We start from the raw sequence: 26,981 nt of genomic DNA, 5'->3' as shown, positions 1-26,981 counted from the left end.
GAAATATGTTGTGTGTGCTGTAAGCAGGCTGCCAAGCAGGAAATGTCCCTGCAGGTTGAACTGAAAGATGCGAAACCCCTGACCTCAGAAACACTGGGAGAGAAATTTCCAAATGGAGGCAAATGTAGTGCAGACTTGGTGTTCAAATTCACAAGCTCATCAATAAGCAATATCATGCATTCAAAGCCAGGCTGGATGTGGCTCTAGGCAGCCTGGTCTAGTGGTTGGCGATCCTGCACATAGCAGGGGGTTGGAACCAGATGATCACTGTGGTCCTTTTCAACCCAGGCCATTCTATGACTCTATGATTATTTGTAATGAGTATGTATTGTATCTCACAGTAACACTTTGCCTTTTTGTATTTTTTTCCCCCTATACAGTTTGCCAGTGTGGTGCAAAGGCTGCTACATGCATCCTCTTACATTTGCCACACCTTAACCTGTATTCTCAAAGCTACTCTACTCAAAATAGCTCCCTCAATCATCCTTTACCAGAACACATTCAAGCATCTGCTACCCACCCACTAATACCCAGTCATTACATTTCTGGGTATGTGTACATCATACCTTTTGAAGCACTTAACTTTTTTTCTGGATTTCAAGAAACTACGTAGGCATAAAATGCTGTCATCTGGCACTTGTTCAGTACACATAGTATGGATGCAGAGTTTTAGGTTTTCATAACTTATCCATTCCTATACACGTAGGCAACTCTTCCAACAGAAGCAACTGCAAGGGTTATATGAAATTTTGGGTTTAATATGCTTTGCATTCAAAACTAATTAAGTCTTTTGTTACTACTTAAATTCAAAGCAGTAACAAGTAAGAACTGCCTTTCAAAGAAAGCGTTTAAAAAAATAGCAAGTAATACCTAGAATTTTCAGTAGTAATTTATTAACATAGTTGTTACCTTGCCATATAAGGTAATAAAATATTTCCTTGCCTCTGAAGTGAAAAAAGAAAAGTAAGCTGCTTCTTTGGAAGAAAAAAAAAAAAAAAGAAAAAAAGAGGAGGATATAGATGAGGGTCTCTGAACTTGGGTAATGTGTCTTCCACAGCCATTGATGTCCTCATCCCTTCCTACGATCTGGTGGGAGCCCAGTTTTCCTGCCAGATCAGTGGTACTGTTCTGATTCAGTTACCTGAAATAGCTGAACTCCAGGATCTGCTTTGTTGTGGACTTACAACCCAATATGTCTCATCATAAGGGTCTTCTTCCTCACAGTCTATCTGGATGTTACTTTTACATAAATGATCTCTTCTCAGTAACTTAAAACTTTCTATTTCCCTTACTGCCTATCCCTCAAATAAAAGCAGGGGTTTTTTTATTATACTCTACTCATCTCCCTGCCCCTCTATGTATATTTACCACTTTCATCCACCCTGGAAGTCTGTCCCTCAGGCACAACGGGCATTTCTCTCCTTCTGCACAGCAGCTCCCTGTGATTTGTCCATACACACCTCTGATGAGGTCCCTGGGACAGATAGCCCAATTCCTAGTACAGCCTTCCCAAAAATAAATAAGTAAATAGACATATATAACATCTCTCCATATACAGCACATAATTTGATATTAGCATGTTATTCCCATAATACGTTCCAAAAGTACACACTGTTTGCTTTCCACAGTTGTTATTGGTCTTTTTCAGTTTTAGCGCTGCCTGCACTTGACCCTCATTCAGAATTCAGCTGAACGTGCTATAGAAGTTCATGATTAATCATAGGTTTTTTAGGATTCTGTAACACTGTCAGCACTTCTAGTGCTCATCTCTTGATGTTAGATTTTGACTATCTGTTCTCCGCTTACAACAGTTTCCTATCAGTCCTTTATTTTTTCAATAATTAATTTACTCTGTTTTATTTCATTCACTTTAAATCATGCTCTTGTAAAGTAATACCTTCATTGTCACTGTTGTTTATGTTTTGTTTTGTTTTTGTGGTGGTGATGGATTTTTTTTTTGGTATTTTTTTTGTTTTTGGTGGGAGAGAGGAGTAGACAGTTTGCATTCCTTTCTCTTATAATTCCATTCATTGGAATTTTCTTTGAAGGCAGAATACAGCTTCCTGGGTGATCCAGCTAGGAAAGCTTTCACACATATAAACACATACAAATAAATAAATTTGCAGAGAGGCATTAATTGAATGAATTGTTCTACAAATTTAAGACAGGAAGAGCCATTTAGCAAGTTTAGCAAGGTAAGTGGCTAAGATGACAATACTGTTTGGCTTTTTTATACGTATTCTGAATGCCTATAACAAGGGCTGATTTTTTAATTTTTTTTTTTAATTCTCACTTAAGCTGGTTTTTAAAGTTCAGAGTTCCCACCTGTTTCCACGAGCTTGTCTGAGAAATAAGGAATACGAAGGCAGAAGGGAGAAGGCAGCTTACAAAGACATTAGGGAATGTGGAACATGAAAGGAAATCAGCAGGCATGAGAATTTGTAGGAACTGTTTGCATATGAATATATACACCCATATCTACATACCAACAAAACATATGCATAAAGAGAGTTGGAACAGGACTGGATAGAAGCAGAGAGAGAGATGGAGGAGACCAGAGTCTACTCAAGACTTACAGTTATGCAAGCAAAATTGAAGATGGGCCAGACCAGCTCCTTAGGAACAAAGTAGAATTACAGCATCTGTTATATACAGACTTTTTCTTACAAGATTTTCTGACACAACCACTGTTTGCTTTCTGGTGCTTGTAGAAGAGCCATGTACACTGGCACCAATCTACACTTGTTTTCTCCTTATCAGCACTCAGCAGTCTTCAGATCCATAAGAATTACCACTTGTCTCAGTATCAGCTGACTTTTTCTTCTGCCTAGATCAGTTTGCTGTTTCTAACACTGATGAATTCCTACAATAAAGCAGAAATCTCCTCCTGAAGAAAAGCCAATCAGTTCCTGTCTTTAGTGCTACACAGTCTCTCCTACTTTTTTCTCCCTTGACCCCTTCCTGTGCATGCTGTCATTGTGTATCTCCCATTTTCATAGTCCAGTGGGCAGTAAAACAACTCATCACTTTTCTTAATAGCAGTTCTATTTACCAAAACTTGAGCTCTGCATGACTGGCCACATCTCATCCACTGACATCCAGACAGGTATCTTTCACTCTGCAGTGTCCAGTCTTTGAAAATTTACCTTACAATTGGTATAGTCTTTAAGCATCAATATTCCAGAAATTATATAAAAATGAAGTTCACCTTCTTTTGTCTGGCATGTTCGATATATTTTGCTAATTTCTATTTAAACAGTACCAGTCCTGCTTTTCTTTAGAGTAAGTGTTGCTTAAATAGCAACAATTTCATCTGCCTCATTTCTATCACCAAAAAGGATGCTACACCATCTTCTGCATTATAAATTCTTGTGGATTCTCTCCAGCAGCCACTTATGACAACTGCAAGTTTTTTTACCCTGGGGATATATATGTATGTGGCCAGTTGCTTCAGGTCATATTCCTTCCAAATGGAAGTCAGCTTGACAGCTGTTAATTTGCGGTTGGTCATTCCATGTGCTGTTTTGCTCTAATTATTGGCCAGTGTATGGAACAGGTGACAAATACTCACAGGACAACCCTTTAAATCTCTAGACATACAATTGTTATGAAAACAAACAACTAGAGTCATTAAATACTAGTTTTCTCTCCAGCTCCAAACAGAAACAGATTTTAGCCATTTCCAACATTTTGGGGAAAGAGATGGAAAAAAAGTAAAAATATTTTACTGTTTATGAAATTACTTTTCCCATTCTGTAAGAATCCTAGTTTCAGGCAGAGAGAGGAATTAAGGGAAATACAATTGTTCAGGTAGCAGATGCTGAATCTGATTTATGTGATGATTTTTGTTCTCAAAGTTTGTTTAGGTGCTATTTCCTAAATTAAACTCAGGAAACAATATTTCCTGTGACCTTCAGCTACTATAATTATATTAAATTAAAGCAGGGAAAAAAAATTGCTTACTGAGCAAGATAGCACTTGCTGGACAAGAATGGCAAAACATCACTGAACTGAACTTACATTTTTCAAGGTTCCTTTCTCCCAAAGTAGGCTGTTGTAGAGGATATTTAAGTGAAATCTGCTTTCTCAGATGTCCATGGCCTATTCAGATCTTAATTTGGGACAGACTCTCTAAGGATACAAACTCTTTGTGTAGCAAGCAACTCTTGAATTTTTGCAAGATTGTAGACCTAGCTGTATGAAAATTACAATTAATTTAGTTGATTAGTGGAGTTATGTTAGTGGAAATGAGAAAAGATTCAGCACCTTGGACCTTGGTGAAATTAGCACTGTTTATCTTATTAGATCTGTGTGAGTTGATGATAATATAACGTGCTCTTTGAGCAATATCTTGTGATACTTGCTAAAACACAGTCACAACACATTGAGAAAGAAAATTTCCATAGGGTGTTCTTTACAAAAAAAATATAAGCCAAAAATAAACACAGTTTAAATAATATCCTACTTCTTTTATTTTTGCTTTTTAAAAATAGGTGTAAGTGCAACCTTCACGCTACTGGCTGTAAAGAAGAAAACAAAAGACTACTTTGTGAATGTGAGCATAACACAACTGGCCCAGACTGTGGAAAATGCAAGAAGAATTACCAGGGCCGACCATGGAGCCCTGGTTCTTATCTGCCTATACCTAAGGGCACTGCTAATATCTGTAAGTAATTCTGCAAAATAAGATTATTTCATTATTAGAATTCTGCCCATATCACAACTATGAAGGAGGATTAATTCTGGGAAAAGTTTGTCCTTTTTTATGATTGAGTGCCCGTAATTTAACATGGCTTAAAGCACATTAATTGTAGGTATGCATCATGTCATTATCTGTATTCTACATGCTTGTAAATATTTTGCATGAGAACTGCATAGAATCATAGAATGGCCTGGGCTGAGAAGGACCTCAAGGATCATCCTGTTTCAACCCCCCTGCCATGGGCAGGGTCACCAACCACTAAACCAGTCTGCCCACAGCCACATGCAGCCTGGCCTTGAATGCATTCAGAGATGGGGCATCCACAACCTCCTTGGGCAACCTGTTCCAGTGCGTCACCACTCTCTGAGTGAAAAACTTCCTCTTAATATCTAACTTAAACCTTCCCTGTCTTAGTTTAAAACCATTTCCCTTTGTCCTATCACTGTCAACCCATGTAAATAGTTGTTATGCTTGTATCCATGGACATATTCTTTGCTATTGCACAGAAAAGATTAAGGAACCAAAAAAGAATAGCACCCTTCACATGAAAAAGCACATTAAGGGGAGGGAAACCAGTGGGAATGTCTGCAGCAGTGCTTCAGCTAAGGCTCTCTCAGCTTTCCACTCATACATTTTTATTGCCTCTGGACTCAAAACAACCGCAGCACAACTTGTCAGATGAGATCATTACTGATTTTTCATCCATTCAAGAAAATTTTAAAAAGTCTTTCTATTAACTGTATCTGAAGGCTGATAAATGAATTTTGTATCTGATGTGGACCTGTAATCCAGACTCACGTTCAATCTTGCTGATCTCTGAGAGGAAAAGTGAGAGCAAAAACTACATTTTTATCTCTGCCTGTTTCAAACTAATACACGTTCAACAACTTGCATACTCACTATTTCACATATACCATTCCAAAACTTATGAATATCATCCAAAGGAAGTTGCTTGCAGCAACTCTTCCTGGTCCTGGTCAGGATTAGGTCAAACAGAACATGGTGCTGAAAGAGAGGTTGCACAGCATCATTTCTTTTTTTCATGCATGTATGAAATACACAATGATTCAAATTCCTTCTGAGTAACAGACTTACATTCCTTTGAAGAAAGGATTAAAGAAGATGAGAATAAATCACCAAACCTTTTGACAGAACTTATAGCTTCTTTGAAGAAAAAAGTCCAGAGTTTTACTCTGATTAAAAGCAAAACATTTATTTCTAGAATATTAGAATATAACAATTTACTGAAAAGTTATGTAAGAGAAACAAAGCTATGTAATTCGTTGAATAGAAGTTTAAAATCAGGAGAAATGTGCAGTGCTTGGAATGTTATCTAAGACTTCAAAGCAGCAGCTGTGAGGAATCAAGACTCAAAAATGAGTATCACAGGAAGCAGGACCTTATCAAGTTAAATGTGAGAGTAATAGCCCAAGTAACAAACCGTGAAGTGTGGGGGTATGAAATTATGATAAAATTCCTATTGAGCAGAAAAAAGGAACCTTCAAAAAGCAAGTGAAAAACATTTTGTAAGAGAATTCACTTTTTCCAAGTTATAAAAAGGGAGCATTGCTCTCAGAATTAGAACTTTAAAGTTTTGTTTGGAGAAAAACGGTGAGATTTACCAGCTTGATGTTATTTATGTATGTATTTGTATACGTGCATAGGCACATATACATACCATATGCATATATGGAACCATACATATATATATATATATATATATATGTATATATATATATATATGTATATGTATATATATATACACATGCATATATGATTACCCCAGTAATCATCTGCACTAGGGCAAAATACATCTGAAATTGAAAATGAGGATCTTACCACATGCAGTTTGTTATGTTACTGACATCATTTAAAATGAATTGAACATATACCAACAGAAACAGTGGAACTAGCACACAGTGAAAGGTTGCTGATGCTTGATGAGACAACTTGAGTCACTGTGAGACACTGAGTTGCATCAGATATGTTATTCCATCAAAATCAAAAACTGTTGCAAATAAAAGAAAGAATTTTCTATTTATTAGTAGTAGTAGTAGCAGTACTAAAGCACTGTGAAAATGTAACCTTATTTGGGCTGACCAGTGTTTCATCAAACCTCAAATCCTGACTTCAGCAGTGCTCACCAGAAGCAGTTTATAGAAAACTGAATGACGTAGGTGAACGTAGAAGGATTTTGTGTTGGCCTTTCCAGTCTTGAGCAATAAAGAGGCTTTCTGCACTGGAGTCTCCTACAGTGGTTCTAGATTCAGAAGAGAGAGACACAGCTGCCATAAATTCCTTCTCAGTGGCTTCTTACAGCAACACACTTTGCATTTTAAAGACATAATGAATGAAAATAATTTCCTTTTGTATGCTTTTTGTGTTTTTATTTGTCTTTACCCCCTTAGGAAAAAATGGAATAACGCAGCCGTATTTATTTGTTATCCCATTTATTATTTCATAGACTTGGCGCGTCCACTTCTCCAATCTGTTTCCCAAATAAAGAATCCTAATCTATTTAATCTTGTCGTATATAAAAGCAATGCCAAATCATTTACATGTGCCATTCCTGCTCTCTTCTGGCTCTGTGGTGACATTTTTTTGATTTTGTGAGGCTTAAACTTCACATCATATTCTAGACATGAGCATAACATGGATCTTTTACAGTGGCATAAAAACGCGTCTGCTTTGTATTTTATTATTACATGGATCAGCCCTTAAGTCCTTTTTAAGAAGAACTGGTGTCACACTTGACAACATTTCTTCTGGCATCAAGGCTGACATAAGTGACAGGTTATATGTTACAGTTATTCGTTCAGAAATGTCATATTTGAGTTCCTTTAAAACACTTTTCCAGTGAATACAACCATATGGCAATTCTTATTGCTTGATATTACTTTTATCTTCTAAAACAACTTCTGGTCATGGCAGACTTTTATAAATTCCTCAGTTTGTGAGAATCTCTATAACCTTTGTTGTGAGTATCAGTGCAAACAATTAATTTAGTATTTAGTATTTAGCATTCTCTATCTACCCAATCATCTCTTTGTGAAGCCTTCTGCTTATGGTGTGTTTATTTAAAAAGGAAAATAAATATGCATTAAATTTAAGTCTGTAGCAAGTTGATTCTCCAAGTACTGTCATTTATATTTAGCTTGACAGATTTTTATGCTTTTTTCCAATGTTTCTCTATTAATCTAACTTACACTTGTGAAGAGAATCTTTCTAAAGACTTCTTTATTTTGCCATTTGGGTAGGATTGTTATGTTTTTAGTGAAGTTCACTTTTAGAATTTACTTTCTTTTGATTGGTTGTATGCAATTATTCTTAGTCTCTCAGATTTTTACATCTCTCTGTTGTCTGCATTATATTTGTTCAGTTGGTTTTTTTTTTTGGTTTCTTTTTTACTAGATTCCTCATTTTTATCTGCTCTCTCTGAAAGTTTCTGCAGTGGATTTTTTTCTCCTTATTCCTCTCAACAAGTATGTTGGCTTTCATTCCAGAAGTGGTTCTCTGATAACTGCTTCTTGAATCAGGTCCTATGCACTACTAAGATCTAAATAAGCTTCTTTTCTTGTGCGTTTTCTGATTACTTGCTACAAGCAGCAATTATTCATGGTATGTAAAAGCTTCATTTCATTGTCACTTCCTGATTTAATCCAGCATGAGTTTTAGCATATGAATTTTTGCATTATTCTGTAGTCTTTCTGCAGGACCAGAGTAATTTCATTTGCACTGTTGAGTTTGTTTCACCATCTCCATCAGGTGATCAGTAAATGTAGCTCTAGGGCCATAGTCTTCTTAGATAACCATACATTCTGTGAACATTTTTGGGGAACATATTGGTAGAATTAACTTACTAGCTTGGCTTTACACCTTCCTTGATATGGTAATTATATTCCCCAGGGGTACAATAATTAGTCCTTCATTACAGCAGTGTCCTTTGATTCTTCTCCTCCTTCCAATTTTCAGATTCTACCTTCTTCATCTAAGACAAAATATTTTTCATTTAGAATGGATTTGAAGCACTTTTGTTTTGTATGAGTGCTTAAATAAGATGCAGTATTGTAATTAATGTAATTCTATAAATGATTTTTTTTTTTTCCCCACAAAATAAAGATTTCTCCAGACATTCTCTGATACCGGGGAATTTGCTTAGATTCAACAAGAAGCCTGAGGACTGTTTCAAAATCTTTCCAAACAGGAATTGATGTAGTTTTCACTGTCCTGATTCTGCCATTTTGGTAGCCAGTGAGGCTTGTTCATACCTATTCAAGTTACAGCTCATGAAATACAAGAGCATTCTAGGCTATATCCCACTCATAATCTAACCCTTGATATAAAGCTGATATCTGTATCCTTTTCATTTTTATTGAAAGTAATTTTTTTTTTTTTTAGGAGAATGCATAGCATTTTTGCCTGCTTTTGTGAAAAACATCAAATTCTTCACTGTATACTGGTACTACTGCATAGCATTTATTTTATATTTTCACTCTATCTTATTGACTATTTTGTGATTACATTTATTCCCTTGTGCTGCCACATTCTACAAATAGTTTGTACTGCAATATGTTTTGGCACTCAAAGTGAACTTATTGAATTTCTCAGTACTTGGTATTACAAGATAGCTTTTCTCTCAGCAGTCATACGTGTCTGACAGCACAAGCCCTTTTCTTCCTTCTGTTGTTTAGATCATCTCTGGCACTTATGTTCTTTGCTCTATCAAACAGAGCTGTCCGAGTCTGTGCTGGGCTCCCATCCATCAAAGTCTGCTTGCTTTTTTGTCAGTCCTCCACAGCCAATAACCTGTACCAGAAATGCTTGACACTCAGCTAAAAAATGCCTCCCAGCTTCTACCCGACTTTGCTAATTCATAGTTCGACATGAAACAAAGCATTGATCAGGACACAAAGAACACTGGTGGATTTTTCAGTGGTGGATTTTTTCAGTGAGAAGTTAGGCAGATAGTCTCAATCAGTTAACAGAATTTCTTCTGCAGCAAGTTCCCCTCTGACAGGATAGCCTCTGTCTCAGCAGCACAGCGCTAATCCTCCCTGAGCAGGAAAAGACTTATGAGGCATCACTGCAGCACAGCTGCCACAGAAACAGTCCTGGCAAAAAGTAATGGTACTTAAAGTATTGTGCTGATTACTCTCATCTGTGTTCATATTTTTCTCCGTGAATATTTGATGGCACAAAGCCATCTTGAAGGACCAGCATAAGTGATGTTGGAGGTTGTTGTATGATGGCAGGCTTGTTATTGAGGAATCTATGTAGCAGGATTCCCTATGCCTGAAAAGATCATGCAGTCAACAGTCTTTTCAAGGCAGGCTCACACTGTAGATACAGTCTCATTTTCTAAGGGTCCTGTTCTCTGAACCAACAGGCAGGAGCTTTCCAGTGCCTACTTTCATGAATTAAGTAAAGGATGTTGTCCTCACATGATCTCAGTGCAGAGGAATGGGGCATGCTTAAGAAGTAAAACATTGCTTCTTGACAATTCTGATAATCTTTTCAATCTTTACGGAGTGAGCAATTGCAAACTTAACAGTAGCAGAAGTTCTAAGGCTCTCACAACAAAACACATGCAAAACTTCTTAAGAATTATGTCTTTCACAGTGTGTGGTCCTTTGCCTAAACACAATTTGACAGAGCATAAAAAGTTTACTTCTGTGATCATAATAATCACTCCTTTTGATGAAGGGATTACAAGATGCTAGGTTCCTCCAGCTTCTCAGAACTTTAAGTTACTATAGAATTCAGAACTTCTAAAATTGATACTGATGATCTGATATTGTGATCATGCCTCACTGGAGAATTTAGAAAGGGAAAAAATATCTGTGAGGAGTGCTGTCATGCTGCATCACATATATCCCAGGAAAGCAGATCAGACACTGCAGCCCTGCTCTGACTCTTTGCTGTGGAATTCAACTCTATATTTTGCACCTCTTTAAGAATCAGTGTTGTGTAGAGTGCAATTATAAGGAAATATCTTTTGTCAAAAAAACTCTCACACAACTTCCATCAGCAATTAAGGAGTCCAAAATAGCGTTGCATTATCTATTCTTGTATCTTCTCATACCTTCATAACAGGCAGTCTAAATTCTCAGTCCCTAGGCTGCATTCACCTCACCTGGATAATTCTGGGTGACTCTGTCTCCCCGAATACGTGAGCTGCAAGCAAGATGCAGTGCTCTGAAAGCAGCAGGAGCCCATCCCTGACTCCTCATCATATGGCAGGTGCACATCCAGCCTTGTGATGGCAAAGGCAGAGAAGCCCATGAGAAAGACAGTAGCCAAGATTGAGTTGCCAGAATAATTCCTCCATCACAAATGCTCTCCAAGCCCAGGAGGACACGCAGCCTGACTGTATTACCTGCTCTGCTGGCAGGAAGCATGCAAACACACTGATGGTCATGGCAGCTACAGCATATGGCCTGCTCTGAGACTGCAAACTGCAGCATTGCCCTTCTCACTGAAAGCTTGATGTCATTCCTTTCTGTTATGCATTCCATACTGACACAATCTGCACAAGAAATCGAAAACCTGCCTCTTTGCAAGCATCCAATTTCTGGAGTTTTTTTCTCCATTCACAGTAGTTAGCTACACAGTATCTAGTTGCTAAAACAACCCATTTCCTGATAATGGAAAACAAGAAGATTACAAGGCAGATGCAGAACACCATATGCAAGGAAAGCACTAGATTTTTTCTCTCTTGTAACGTGTGCATATTTAGAAGCACTTCAGTAAACATGCAGTATATCAAATCACCACCCTCAAGTCAAGTCAAAAATAGCAAATAGGATCAGAGACTTCTGCACTGTTCACCATTTTGGGGGCAGGAGCTACCCTGGCTCTTTCCTCAATACAAGACTCCCCATAAAAATGCATAAGCATCCCAATGATTCCAAGTGAAAGAACATTGCTTTGGTTTAACAACTCATTATGTGTAAATACAGTCACTTGATTTCTTTAATTTAGCAGAAGAGAGTTGTGCTTGGTTGATCTATCTTGCCACAAGGCTGATGGGCACCCACCATGCCAGGGGACAACAGCATCCCACCCAGCTCCCAACAGCTTCCTCTCCACCATGCCACAGCCCCCACATGGCATGCATGCACACCTCAGGGCTGCTGATGGGAGCAACTCCTGCACCTCATGCAGCTCTGCTGTGCCAGAACTGGCCTCAATATGCAAGTCCTAATCTTCCCAGAGCACCACTACTGAGAACATATTTCCCATTATATATGCACTTTAGTTTTTAAGGAGTGTTAATAGATCCTGTCTCACGGCCTTATGCAATCACCTCTTTTCTAGACAAACCCAGAAGTGCCATTCTCACTCTAGCAGAAAGGGCATAAAGTAGAACACAATCAACACAGTCACCACACATAGGGTAACTGGTATTACAAAAATCACACAAATATAGAAACTATGGAAAGAGTGAAAGAGCTTTTCAAATAGAATCTGAAGACAACTTTGCAAGTTTAATTTAGAGCCCTTAAAGGCAAGCAGGTTTTTTATTCTCATTATTCTCTGCCCAGGAAGCATTTATCACTATGAATTTGTGAAATAGAATAAAAAGAGGAGATCAGACTTGCAGGAAAGCCTCTCCCTTTCCTACAATCTGTTAAGGACAGAAAGGAAAGGATATTTGTGTGTGTGTGTAGGAGAGAAAAGAGGTTTGAGGTGGGGGAGTATACTGAAGGAAATACAAATACAGTTTCACAGTGGAAGTGTGAGTGTGAGAACACAGGATCTGTACTTTATCTAATACTCTTGCAGTTTCCATCAGTGTATAAAGGAAAATGAATTCTGCTAATTTAAAACATCTATAATAACTTGCAAGAAAAGGAAACAAACTTCCATTGAAACTTTGGGGGAAAAATGGAAAATTGATTGTTGGCTTTTTGACTTTTAAGGCATGTGGATAGAAGTTCTCTTACATTAACCTATATAATTTAAAAGTACATAGGGAACTAAGTTCTTTTTATAACTTTTAGAACAAAAAATATGTTCTATTATGACCATATTCTTATTTAGCTTTTAATACCTAACTGTGTGATTTAAGTATATACATACACATACATGTTTATCTCAGCAAAAATGAAGTTTGGAAATGATGCCTGAGAGTTTCATTCAGCAGGGGCTCCCCAAGTGCAGGGCCTGGCCTTCTGCAGGTCCCAGTTCCCACATCCGATGTGAAAGTAGGGCAGACTTTCTGGCATGTGCCCCAGCATTGCCATATTTCGTTCAGGTTATCATTCTGTACACCAAATTACTTCAGTTTTCTCCTTGCCAGGCTAGAATTTAGGAACGATTCCTAATTGACTCTACCACCATACTTACATTGAAAGTCATTTATCATGCAAACATTCCTTCACTCCAACTTGCTTCATTAGAGAATAGTCCATACGATCTCTGAGTAAGACAGAACTCTTCAAGATGGATTTTGAAAGTAGTACAGCAGATGTTTAATGGAGAAAAAGACTTTTGCAGTAAAGCACATTCTACTGAAGTCAATAAAACTTACAGAAAGAAAACTGTATTTAACTGAGAGGATGCAAATATTCAGAATTTAATTACTGATCTGCAGTTTAACACTGGAAACCAGCGATAGTACTATAATCGATACCATTTAATATAAAGAAAACGGCATTTCAGAAAAGATATTGTGTCCACAGTTTTGGACATGAAAAAAAAAAGCACCATTAAGGGCAGATATAACCACAAGCTACATTTCAGAACTACATCAGGCAACTGGAGATCCCACATTGCTAATGTAGCAGCTTTACTCCTCAGCAGCCCCACCTCTTCTGGTAAATCTCACCTGCCTCTGGAATGGTTTCCCTGCATTAGTTCAGCTCAGAAACTGAAATGAAAGCAGCAAAAGAAATCAATGAGAGGCTTAGTCAATATGGCAAGCCTAATGCATTAGATTGTTTTGCTCAATTAAATTTCTTTTCCTTAACTTAATTTGGGTAACCATCAGGTAAAGGATGAAAAAAATAGCTATGTGTAGTTAATGCAACAGAAGACATCAACTGATTTAAGCAGCTGGCCAAAGTAGTTAGCAATGCATCTATCCTTTGGTTCATTTTTTCCCTAGATCTACATAATACATGCATGAGTTATATTTTTATATAGAGCACTAAACCTAATGGCTGGCTAGTTCAAATACAAAACTGCTCTGAACAAATTCATGAAGTTCTGAGATCTGGTATGGGTCCCAGAAATACCCATCTGTCAATACATTTTAGTGGTCCCCACAGTCTCATACTGAAAAATCTAAAGACTCTGCATTTAGAAAGGGCGGGATAAATGCTAGCAATTGCTTGGAACTATTTATTGATACAATATTCTGAAAATGAGGAGATATATATATATATATACATTCAGAATCTTAGATGTAATAGTGCTGTCAACTACAGTAAACAGCTAACATCTTTTTATTGTTTTCTTTCTCTACAGGTATACCCAGTATTTCCAGTATTGGTAGTAAGTAAAAAGACAGTATTGTTTTGCATTTTCATTCAGCTTCTTGGATCTCGTTTCCCAACATCCCTCTCTGTTGTAGATGATGTTTATCCGAAATGTGCTCTACAGTGAAGGGGTTATGTACTGGCTTACAGTAACATGTAACCGCATTATATAGCCAGAGAGAATGTCAACATATCTGCCTTCAAGCACAGATTTTCTGATGCATTCTTATCGGCAGATGAAAGATGAATGCTGTAAAAATGAGCATTATGCAGAGAATTAAAACTTCCACAGAAAATATTTCTTGAGTATATTTTGTGAAAATGTTTACTAGTAACAGGGAAGTATAGGACAATTAATTTTCATGTGTTTGTGTATAAATTCAAAGAGAGAACAGAAGATTTTTAAAAATACTTTTCATTTTTTGTGCAGTAGCTTAGTAAATGTAGTGTATCTGTTCAGATCTTTGGATTACCACCAGTAGCCTTTGAACTGGGCTTTTCTGCACAGAACAAATAGAACTGTGTTCCTTGTAAAAATAATCCTGCTTTTCTGTATGCATATAAAGCTTCAAAATATTATACCAGAACTATGATAAAAACATAGTGTTGTAATGTTAAGAACTAGCATATCAAGGAAGTAGCAGAAAAATCATGTCAGAACACTTAAACAAAGGAAGAACATAGTAGCTGAGCCCTGTGTCTCAGCTGAGTTCCACAGCAGACAAGTGCACACAGTCAGGGCATGTCAGCTGCTTACAAATAGAGTGCAGGACTAGAAATCTATCATGCTGTGACTGACTGAAAGAATATTCCCCACAGCCTCAGCTTTGCAGAAACCTTAGATGCAACTTCTATGAGATGCAGGACTATCAAAATGAGAAAATATCATCGTAGTAAAATACAATTTGCCGTACCCGATATCCAGCTGAAAAGCTTCTAATAATTTGGATAAAACTGCCTCACTTCTTTTGATGCATAGTCAGGTCTGCCAATTTATAAATCAGCTCAGTTTACGGAAGCTCATGAATAGCACTGATTTGTTAAACTCTAGGCAGCAAGCTAAATATCGTCAAAACTAGCCTCCTTGTAAATAAGAACAGTGCTAACAGCTGAATACCATGGCATCTGTTTGGTAGCTTTAAATACTGAAGCAGCATCAATGGCAATAACCTGAAACTGAGAGCCTTCAATCTGAATAATGTAATTTTCCTGCTTCAATATCTCCTTTGACATTTTCATGGCTGAAAATGGATAGTGATACGCTATTTTAAAACCATGTTTTTATACATATATATTATAACAACAACAAAAAAAAAGAACTACATGGAAGAGAAGAGTAAGTTTATATTGGTGTTATCAGAAATATCCTGCCATTAATAACAGACATGGGATGAATGGGAAAATAGGTCTTTGGAGTATGGTTGTGCTGTATTTTCTTAGTGCTGTGTTGCATGGACTATATACTTGTGTTTTCACTTCACGCTCCATACAGCCTTTGTCACCACATCTACCATTTCTGAGCATCAGCAGATGTTGGCCTTTGAAAACTTAACAGGGAAACTCAAATACCTTTTAAGTAATGGTGACCTGAAAGGATGCAATGTTGACCTCTTTGTGTTTTAAACTGGGTTGATTAGTACTGTTTATCTATTAAAAATGGAGAAAAATGTCTTTAACATTCCATAGAAAATTGAAAAATTAGTGCAAGTTTATGCTTTATCTTAAATGTGCTATAAACATCTTGGAGTAATATGTGGTAGAATTCAACAATTTTTTTTTTTACTTACCTGGAAAGGCTGAAGCACGAACATCTCTTCACGAGCATAAGTAAATACTGATATTCTGCTTGCTTTTTTTCATGCTTTTCTTCTTAAATAGCTCAGGGGAAAAATAGCTCTACTTGCACAATCTTCTGAACATCTTTACTACAGGATAGAAACAGCAGAATTATCAGTTAAACAAGGATAGAACCCATAAATATATTCTTGTCTCTAAGAGAATTTAACAGAATTACAATTAATGCATAAAGCCAAAGAAGATTCAATAGTTGTGGCTGCTTTAATGGATACCGCACTACTACTTCTTTTGTCTATGCTATGCTTGTGTTCAAATCAGCAGAGTTTCTCCCTAACTAGGGACAGGAGTTTATTCTCAGGAGATACCATTTGGGTTTTATTTTGCCTGACAGCAAACATTACTACGGCGATATTGCATTTTGTGTTCTTCAGGCTTTTTCAAATACATAAGAAGGGGGCAGGAGGGACGGAACGAATGTAGACCAAACTGCCAGCAAACAAATCAGGTGCCGCTGCAATCAGCGTTCATTAAACATTCTGAAGACCCCAATGAAAGCATCCCCAAAGAAAACTACGATGTATTTTACTGTGTGCACATACACACATCATTCTCTATTCCTTTTATAATTCAATCATCTTAAAGCAGTTTATTGTTAGTTTGAGTACAAAAAATGAATGGTCATTAAGTAAACATCCTTTCTGATCATCTAGAAAATAAGTAAATAAACCCGAGCTTTCCTATTAAGGTCATTTGTACTTGCTGCTGTCTATCAGTTGAATAATAGGTGTCCAGTCACTTCCAGCATTCTAGATTCCAACGCTGTCCCTTTCAGCATTTTTCAGCCGTATCTGCAAAGATATTTGGTGAGAGCATTAGCAATTAATGAGTCCCAAAACCATTTCATAGTGGTAAAATTTATGATCAGCAATGCTTACATATAATACTTGAACATTCTGAGAACTGCATTACTTTACTTGCTAAAATAATCATTGTATAATTTTACATAGACCAATGCATCAAAATATTTGTTATTGTGACCACATACAAAAATTACTAGTTTGTACATGTATGCCTTCAGAAACCTGAATCTTCTAACCTATAGCTTCTATCTTTATTCCTGTGAAGCATAACACCACTAATTATGCTAAGCAGTTTGTTATAAAGGTATAATTAGAAACAGGATAAGATAGACATGATGTGCAAATAGCTCTTTGTGGGTGATTATCACCTTAAAGCCTGCTGGTGGCAGATGAGTCAGAGTTTAGAGACAGACCGTGCACCCAAGTGCAAGGTGGAATCAAGATGTTCAAATGGCATTCTCTGCTTTGTTCTCTATATTTTTATTCTTCTTTACAGCCAATTTCAAATTAAGAGAGCTTTTCTTGGAATGATAATGAATATAAAACAAAATAAAATAAACCTTGAACGGGCATTCTTGTTTTATTAGTTTCTTAACCTTGAAAGATCTGGTGGATATCTTTCTGCATTTAAAATAGTGTTAGGATGAGTGTAACTTTATTTGTTTTAAATATTTATTTTGATATTTTGAAGTGAGAAATAGAAATATTGTAAAACTGAGAGAGCAAATACTAGAAATCTTATTTTTTAAAAATCACACTGGAAGTATTTAGAACCTGATTTCATCCCCTTGCACCAATCAAGAACATCTCTCACTAAATTTGCACTGGGATCAAAGTTATTACAGTGCAAAGCTCCGGACTAGATTATGTACGTAACATCTACATATGTGCAGGATTTAAATATGCATATGTAGGTTGTAATTGTTTGTAATTAATTGAGAACAAGTTTTACAGAGAGAACTGAATAGTTGAGGGACCACGAACCTACAAAATCTTTTAGATAGTTTTCAGATTGTAACATTTTGGATATATTAGCAAAATATTCCCATTTCAATTCAGTTTTAATGAAATCTGACTTTTTACTAAATAACACTGTAAATCAGACCCCTAGTCTAAGGCAATCACCTTATCTGAATAAGCAGGTACAGGCAGACAGTATTTGTTTTCTCACTGTTACTCTAATAACTCTATGAGCCCAGAATTTTTCTTCAAGTCTAACAATTAGGCTTTCTATGATACTAAAACTTTACAGAGCTGAAAAAAAAAGATACCAGTATCCTTTGTGCTATAATGCTTTCATTTGCCAGCTATGAAAGTAAATTAAACATTCTAAGTCAAAGAAATTGTGAGTTTATTTACCTGGTAGGATTCATGAGAACACCACTGTTCTCCTATGTAACTTGGATTTCAGTTTTGAAGTTCACTAAGTGAGGTCCCTTCGCTGATTCCAGTTCTGAACAGAATCCCATTCTTTGTGGAGTGATTTCTAGTGTACTACTCAAGAAAGCACTGATAAACTGCTGGGCTGGAATTTGGGAGAGTTTTTGTTTTAGTTTGCTTGATTTGCCAGATCCACCAATTTTAACAGATAAGAAGAGCCATTCTCTCCAACTTAGTAGATGTGGCCAGTGGCAGTTCTGTGTTGTTTCTCATTCTTCATCCCAAAGTGTCTTCATCATCTAGGATTAATTACAATCAGTAGTTCATCACTCTTTTCAGAACTTTCTCTTTTTAATTTGCTGTAATATAGAGAAGGCTATTCAGTTCCCCATTAATTTTTATATAGCCGTTAACGAAGCATCGTATGATAGGAAGCTTCAGAGACACTATATAAAGCAACATTTTGATACGAGTTATGGTACCTGTGGAAAAAATGTTGCAGTCACAATGTGCAAATTTAGATGCAGCTACTTAGAAAAGTTTCTGGACAAAAAAATCTAGGAAGATATTTAAGAATACAACATCTGTAAAGCTTGAGGAGAAAAAGCACTTCTCTTCTTTTTTTTTATTTTTATTTTTTTTGTCCCCAGACATGAAATTTATTTACTTCTTGGAGTATAAAGAAGAATGAGTCTTGATCTACTGTTCTTCATCAGCTGTGAACAACAGTACAGTAGTCTCGGTCCAACTGTGAATTCCAGCACCACTGTAAGATAAAAGCAAAACAAATCAAAATAAAAAAATACTTCTGCAAATATTTTGCAAGTATTTTTGCAAATACTATAAATACTTACAATTGAAGAATAGTCCTTCCAACCTCACTAGTGTGAGAATAACAATCTTTTACCTTAGTTAAAAGCAGTGGATTTTTTTCTAAGATCAGCTCCAAAATTTCCAGAACTGGATCACTGGATTTTTAAAACCTCTGAAAAGATCACTTGCTTTTACTCTGAAACAACAACTGGACGCATAAAGAACTAATTGCATTTAAATTCTTCCAACAGTTGTAAAAGATGTTGTAGCTGAGGAGCTGCAAAAACAACCACATCTTCACATTAATGCAGAATTCTCCTTTCTTCAAAGGAACAGGTATGAAACTTCCTACATTGCTCCAAAAAGATTGCCTAAAATTGGCCGAGAAATTTTTTTAAGACTTAATAAATCAGTGCATGATTTAAAAAAACAAACAAACAAAACAAACAAACAAACAAAAAAAAAAAACCTTTCTTTTGACATTCCTTCCCATTTCAGGAGATCAATTTTCAGTATAAATAAACTGCCGTAAGACAAATTTTTCATGAGGTGTGTTATCACTGCTTCAAACAGACCTAAAAACAGTGTAATAATCATCACATGATGTTTGCAAGAAGAGACCATATATCATCTGGTACAAACATTCAATTACTTCAGCAGTTACAAAATCTCCATTGCCACTGATCTGATCAGAACATTATTTCTAATTATTCTCAATCCTTTTTTGTTTAATATTAAACCTAAAACCACTGTCATACATCTATCACCGTACCCAGCAGATGCCTATTTTTTGGATGAAACGCCATCTTATCTCTCAGCTACTCACTGTTTAAAATAGGCAGTGGCAAGGCCAGTTTTCAACACCTTCTACTGGAATCACTGAATTTGATTTTTTTTTAAATACTTTTATGTGTTTTAAGCCAAAGTTTTAAGAGACTAAGCTTAAACATAACTAGTCTCCCTCACTAAGATTCTATATAATGTGAATAAATAAATGACAGTAGGAAACACAAATTATCTTTGTCTAACATTAGAGTAAGCATTACTTAAGGCTTATTGATTTACCATGAGTGATTTTTAGCAAATACTCTGTTTGTGGACAAGTCAGTTTAAACATTTTAGGAGATGAAAGTATACAGAGTGCAGATGCCCAGGCAGCAATGTAGTCTTCATATGCTCCATCACCTGCCCTTGGTCAGCATTCCCAGTGAAGGATAGTCCCTCTCAGTGGAAGTACATGCCAATTTTACTGCCAGCTCAGTACACGGTAGAAGTGAGAAACAAACAAAGAGCTGATTAATTTCTGCCAACAAAATGACAAGTTTTTTCTTGAGCAGCTGCCTGGCTGAAATTAAGCTGAAATGACCTGTTTCATTTCTGTTACTTCCCTAATTCAAAGCCAGAATGTGGCATGAGGTGCAGATTGCACTTCTAGGGAATACTTGAAATACATTTTCTTTATTTAATATCTTTATATTCAAAACATTGAGGGGAAGCTAGAAGGGAATGGCCAGAGGAAATAATCATATATCTAGTAAATCTGCAATCATCAGCTTTTCCTTTCTCCACAAAAGATTTTTTTTTCAAGAGTTGGCTTTGAAATAACAGAAAGTAAAAATGCAAAAATTTCCAATGCAAATTTAAAACATCATGTCTTAATTTTCTGCTCGTTCATGTATCTGACATACCTTTACTATTTAAGGTGCCTAAAGTACCTTTACTTTCAAACAATGCACTAAAAATCTACTTTTAGAAGCCCTTTTTCACATTTCTGTAGCTTTGTTTACCTAGAACACCTACCATGGAACATTTAACAACAGAGTAGTATCCTAGATTTATCTAGTGTTTTTTCTAGAATACCTAGACCAACATTAATTATTCAGGAAAACAAGGACTACAGAATTGAGCATGCAAATAAAATGTTCTGGAATAGTAAAGTTTATTTGGTAAACTTGTCTTTTTAAAAAAAATAAGCTTTGTGGTGATCACTTAGGACTAGAAATGTTTTCACAAGTTGCAATAAAAGAATAAGTAGCTTCTAAATGAATGTTATTGTTTTCTGTTGTTTTCTGTTATTGTTTTCTGATGACTCATCTGCTCCAACATACTTGTGGGAATGACAGTCAATATTCTCTGACTTGGAAGTCTCACATATGCTTTTAGATAAAGCATTTAACATCACATTCAAGGAGGGAAGGAGGGAGCTAGAAAGATAAGTAAAAAGACCTTTATAAGGAAACATGTAATCTTGGTGATAATACATTCCATGAGTATGGACATAAGAAAAAAACCCTTCTCTTTAGCAAATATATATATAAAAATATATATGTTAATTATATATATATATGTTATATATAAAATATATATATAATAAATATATAAAAATATATATGTATGTATCTATACATATACATATATATGTATATGTATATAAATGTGAAAAAAAGAAGCATTAAGTCTCCTGGAGCGCTAACATTACCAAGCAGCCCAGAGCTACTAAAGACAGCAAATGATTTGAACTTGATACAACCCTGAACAACAACTTTTGAAGTTGACCTTGCTATGAGCACAGTTTAGAACAAATGACCTTGAGAAAGCCTTTCTAAGGTGGTTACAAATAGCACTAATAACTAGTAATAATAACCAACAATAACTCTTAATTGTTAATCCTTAGTCACAGTACATATGCTCATCTTTTTTTTGTATGCCCATTAAGAAACATAGCTCAGTATAGTCTAATTTAAAAGGTCAGGGAAGTTTTCATTATTTTAGCAAGTCACAGTCTCCATTTCAAGTCAGTTTGTGAAAAGAATTATGAATCTGTAGAATTTATAGGATTACTTAGAAACACTTAACACTGATTTTCTGACACAGAAGTAATGATTTTATTTGGACAAGACAAGAGATTCCTTGGGGAAATCATTATCAGAATAAGAGTTGATATGATTTTATGTATAGGACCTACAGTTTATTAAGTAGCAGGTATTTGAGAAGGTTAGTCCTTAAGGCATTACAAAGCTTTGATATTGTTACTTTTATTTCTGATACTATTTAAGCCATTTTAGAGAATGTAGTCAATTAAGATTGTTTTTCCTTTCTAGCTCCTGATTTTCATACATATTATCTGATGTCCAGTCCATTCAAAAATTTAAGCCAAGACTAAGCATTCCTGAAACTTAACCAAAACTTAACCAGTGAATTAAATGTCCAAATCATTTATTTGTATGTATTTCAAACTTCTTTACCATAACAAGTCCATGAATGTTTCAGGAGGTGGAATGTAGTCGTAGATGCATAGAATTATAGTCTAAAAGTGTGATAGGATTACCATGCCACCTCAGTATGGCTTTGAGATAGCTTTTGTAATGCACTGACTACAGTGTTTGCACTTCCTATGTGTGTGAATTGGTGGATCTGATTAGTAGAGGCAGGTTGTTTTCAATCAAGACTTAAGACTACCAAATCAGCTCAGTTTTCCTTATGTGCATTATCTTGACTAATAGGGAAAAAAAAAAAAAACCATAAAAAAGCAAGAATATGATGCAATGATATATTTGGATCAAATATTAACTGATTCAGTTTCAAAAGAATACCTAATAGTAAATAGCACAGCGGAAGCCTTTCCTTAAATTGTTCTCTTCAAAGGAAAGCTTTTGGGACGTGCATTCACACCCAGACATTTTCCATTCACCTTTGACAAATTGATCAGAAAGTGCAGTAGAAAAAAAATGACATCCTCCTACTAGATCAGGTGGTTGAAGCCCCAGCCTTTTTCTCTTCACCTCTATGTCTTCCAATATGATTGATCTATCAGTGAAACATACTATCTTCCAAAAGACCTGTTAGCCTAGATTCTTGATACCAAAGAGATGTGACAACTGCAATCTACATACCACACAACTGAACTTCTTGTATGCAGAAATAAATTTCCCTCTCCCTGTTTATATCACTGCTGTGTAGGCTGATGTGATCATTAGGGAAAATTCTATTCAGGCTCAGAGAAGAAACAACTGCAGAACATACAGAGGATAAAAATGCTGTCCAAATCTGATGTCCAAAGCTAGGCAGATGGGAGCTATCAATGACCAAAGAAAACAGAAACAAAACTAAACTAAACAAGAAACAGTATAAAAGACCATGTCTCACATCAGGGTCCAAAGAAGTTTTCTCCCCCTCCCCCTCCACCACCAGCTCACCTCTTTACTTGCTCTCAGCTCCAGCAGCCAGCACCATTAAGTGTAATCATTCCACCCTACCTCAACACAAAACACATTGACTAAAGGAAATGAAGCTCTAAAGAGACATATCTTACACCTTTGATGAGAGACAAAATGCCTCCATATGTAGGCCTTTAAAATACTTAGACATTTTGTATTTTCACAAAAACATAGTCTAGCTGTGATATGAAATAAATGCAACACACAAAAAAATGTGAGAGTGAAGAAAAGGTCCACACTACTGGAAAATATATGTCTTCTGTTAACAGAAATGTGTTTCACTCAAAAGGCCCTAAAACAGGATGCAATGGTAAGATATGTGTCTTTGGTAAGAAATCTATATTTGTCTGATATTGTGATTTTATCTCTACAGAGCAGATTAAAAGAACATGCTTTTATTTTGTTCTATGTGTTAGAACCAAATATGTTGGACTTGAATATCTTCTCACAATGAACAATGATATTTTGAATCATTGAAGTTAAATTGTTATGCACAGTATTTTATGTCCATTTGGTGTTTTGGGAGTCATCAATTGCTTGTTTTCTTGTTCAGTGTGAAATCATGTACTCTTCAAGTGCAACCTAGAATAGTTCAGTAATGGATGTTTGTAATCTATGTCTTTGTCCACATGCTTGCCTGTTTAGAACAATATCACAGATGCAAATAACAAAACCTGATTTTTCCTGACGCATGCAGATCCTCCAAAGTTTGATAGGATATGGCCGAATATTTCTTCTCTTGAGGTTTCTAAACCAAATCAAGGTAGGATGCTGTAAAATTCCTAGTGATGTAAAATTTCCCAAATTTCTTTCAAAGAGTCCCAACATGGCAGCAAAAATAGTAACAGTGGTAATGCAACTCAATTTTTTTTATTTTTTTATTTTTTTATTTTTTGTGCTAAGTAATGATATTCTGTGAGAAAATATCTATAGAGTTCAACCATAAAAAAAAAACTCACCTGAATTGGGCATCTTTCAACAGTAAGATCAAGCACATCACTACGTAAAGTCTGGAAATGTAGACACACAGGTTATAAGTACTGACACATGTTAAGTCGTACGGAAGTCCTTAGGTAATATGAAATGACTTGTATAAACAGCACAGTCAGTATTATGAATAAGTTTTCAGATTTTTTGACTGAGAAAGATTGCAATTCACTTCTTCAAACACACTTACTAATATTTTGTTTCCAGTTTCTCTTCCCAAGTGAGCTGGGAACTCTCAGCTTGTATGCCATTCAGCCTGCAAGCACGATCTCTGCAGAATAGACTGTTCTCAGCAATTCAAGTTCCACACAAAAAATTCCTAGGCTTTGGCATGATGATTATCACTGAAAGTGACAGAATGACTTTTTGAGATGAATAATAAAGTAAAAGCAATATTCTTTGTTATTTGAAGTTCTATTCAGCTGTGCTACACATTTCATAAAGATCATTCAGTGTAAAAATATAACGGTCCTTCTTTTTTCTCCTTATTTACTGCCCCGATAACCATTCACTCCCAAAGAAACCCTGCAGAAATTTGGTCAGCAGCTTGCTCTGACAATTCAGAGGATGTCTTTTCTGGCCTTTAGCATATATAGATGGAGAGAGTACAAAATTAAAAGGTGAGATAGAAATAGCTACTAAACTAGAGAAACAAACAAAAAAAAAAGGACTCTGTTGGGAAAGTATCTTAGAATGGCTGCAGCTCTATCCATTGATCACAGTGACCAGATGGGGATACGCACATACACGTATAAAACTTAATGTGCTACATGTGCAAGCTTCTACATTCTCTACACAAAAGATAGAAAATCACAGTTGGTCTGTGCTCTCTATAAGGATTAAGAATGTACTTTAGTTTGTATTATTCACATATATTTTGAGCTAAATATCCCTGACGATATGGCAGTATTCTAATAATTTAATTTAGCCCACGTTCTAAGTTTTTGCATGTGTTCTTCAAATAAACAAAAAAATATAGGTTGATGTCTACTCCTCTGCTGTGTCCAATGATTAGCCTACCTTATTCACAACGTATTTCATAGCTTAATCATTTATATTACTTGTAATCTAAGACCTAACTTCACTGCACAATACATCTCGAGCAGCACAAGATTACTCATTATTTCTTTCCCAGTAAATGAGAGCCAGCTGTAGTAGCATTATTTTTGATATTTTGTTATGGAACACAAAACACAAAAACTTAAAAGCATTTCTATTTAGATTATATGCTTGTGTTATATATTTACTGTAAATTAAATACTTGTTAATTATAGTGTATAATGAGAATGATTACAAAAATCTTATTATATCTAATATTATTTTATCGCATTTTCTTTCTTTATGCAAATAGGCCAGAGTATGTTTGCAAGTAAATTTCATAAAACCCTTTGTAGAGCACTCTGATTGCCTTATAGCCATTGGTCATGTACTAGTAGAAGTTAACCTATAACATCTAACACAAAATTGCCAGTGTGCTTACATGAATTAATTTCTCTTTATTTTGGATATTATAGCTCAAATGACTCAATAGTTGGTAGCCTATAATACACTTTCAGTAAGTTTCATGGTTTCCTTACAAAACAGTAGCCATTGTTAAAGTTAATTTAACATGGTAAAGAAACAAAATAGTTTATTTTAATCTTTTGATTTATTTCTTTTAATCTTTTGATTTATTTCTATATGATATCGTTTCTAATTTATTGTTCATTTTATCACCTATCCAGTTGCTCCCAAATTATCTATGACAACTGTTTCTTCTGTTCAAGTTGCAAACCACAAGAGAGGTAGGAATTCTTGGATTCATACAGTGATTTCATAGTGCTATGTGTTGTGAGAACATTGCACTGTATGAATCTGGAATATCTGTGAAGTGAACCCATCAGCTTTACTGGTGAGGCATCTTCATTGACAGCAGAAACATTAAGTCACATAAACGTAAGGCATACACAGAAAAAATAATTATGCTTTTTACACAGTCACTGCTGACATATAAGTGATGTGGCGCTTGTTTTTGAACTAATTAAATATTAGTAAATGACCATTCAGATTGTTACCTAGAAATGAAATGTTTGTTTGAGATTTCCTCACCCATCTGCATAAATTGTAAAAAAGGAAAGAAAAAGATTAGTTGAGGGGAAACAAAACATAAAAAAGTCAATTGTCCATATCATCAAGAAGTATCTGTACCCATGGAGTTGAATATGTAGTTATGTCTTCTAATGCATTGTAAGTGTGTCTTACATCTTCATTTTATTGTAACAATGTGCAAATTGAAAGTATAGGCATTACGTTTTGTACTGATGTTTCAGTGTTTTATCAAAATAATGGCATTATGTGGGCACAATGAAGGATGCCAGTACTATCTCAGTGGCATACAAGCAACCTATTTGATTTGCATATTTATCAATCTGCCTGAGCTCAGATATTTTCATTGGGTTTCCTCTTCAATTTATCTATAAAAAGTACATATAAAAATGTTTTGTCTTTCTGCAGCTATTTGTGAATCACAGAATCACAGAATCACAGAATCACAGGGTTGGAAGGGACCTCAAGGATCGTGAATCTCCAACCCTCCTGCCACAGGCAGGGCCACTAACCTCCACATTTAATACTAGACCAGGCTGCCCAGGGAATATCTCCTTATTCATGAAACACACATCTCTAAGGACTAGAGATACCAACAAACATTAGAACTTAGTCTGACCCATTTGATAAGATCATGATAACTATTTGTTTTGAAGCA

The 26,981-nt window shown here is 35.7% G+C and overlaps 1 protein-coding gene across 7 annotated transcripts in view; it reads left to right on the top strand.

Annotated features, from left to right (window-relative positions):
- NTNG1 (netrin G1) overlaps positions 1-26,981 on the top strand; it is a 150,130-nt gene that overhangs the window by 89,276 nt on the left and 33,873 nt on the right. For 3 of the 7 annotated variants that reach the window (XM_042873799.1, XM_042873795.1, XM_042873796.1), the window contains exons 4-7: positions 4,494-4,666; positions 14,174-14,200; positions 23,949-24,014; positions 25,963-26,022. In XM_042873799.1, coding sequence (XP_042729733.1) covers positions 4,494-4,666; positions 14,174-14,200; positions 23,949-24,014; positions 25,963-26,022 — 326 coding nt within the window. The remainder of the gene's footprint in view (positions 1-4,493; positions 4,667-14,173; positions 14,201-23,948; positions 24,015-25,962; positions 26,023-26,981) is intronic. The other 4 variants (XM_042873800.1, XM_042873797.1, XM_042873802.1 and 1 more) reach the window with 2 other exon arrangements.

Source organism: Lagopus leucura, unplaced genomic scaffold, assembly GCF_019238085.1.
Source record: "Lagopus leucura isolate 7727_CA_CO unplaced genomic scaffold, USGS_WTPT01 Super-Scaffold_100009, whole genome shotgun sequence".
NCBI lineage: Eukaryota > Metazoa > Chordata > Aves > Galliformes > Phasianidae > Lagopus > Lagopus leucura.
This window is presented reverse-complemented; position numbering and strand designations above follow the sequence as displayed.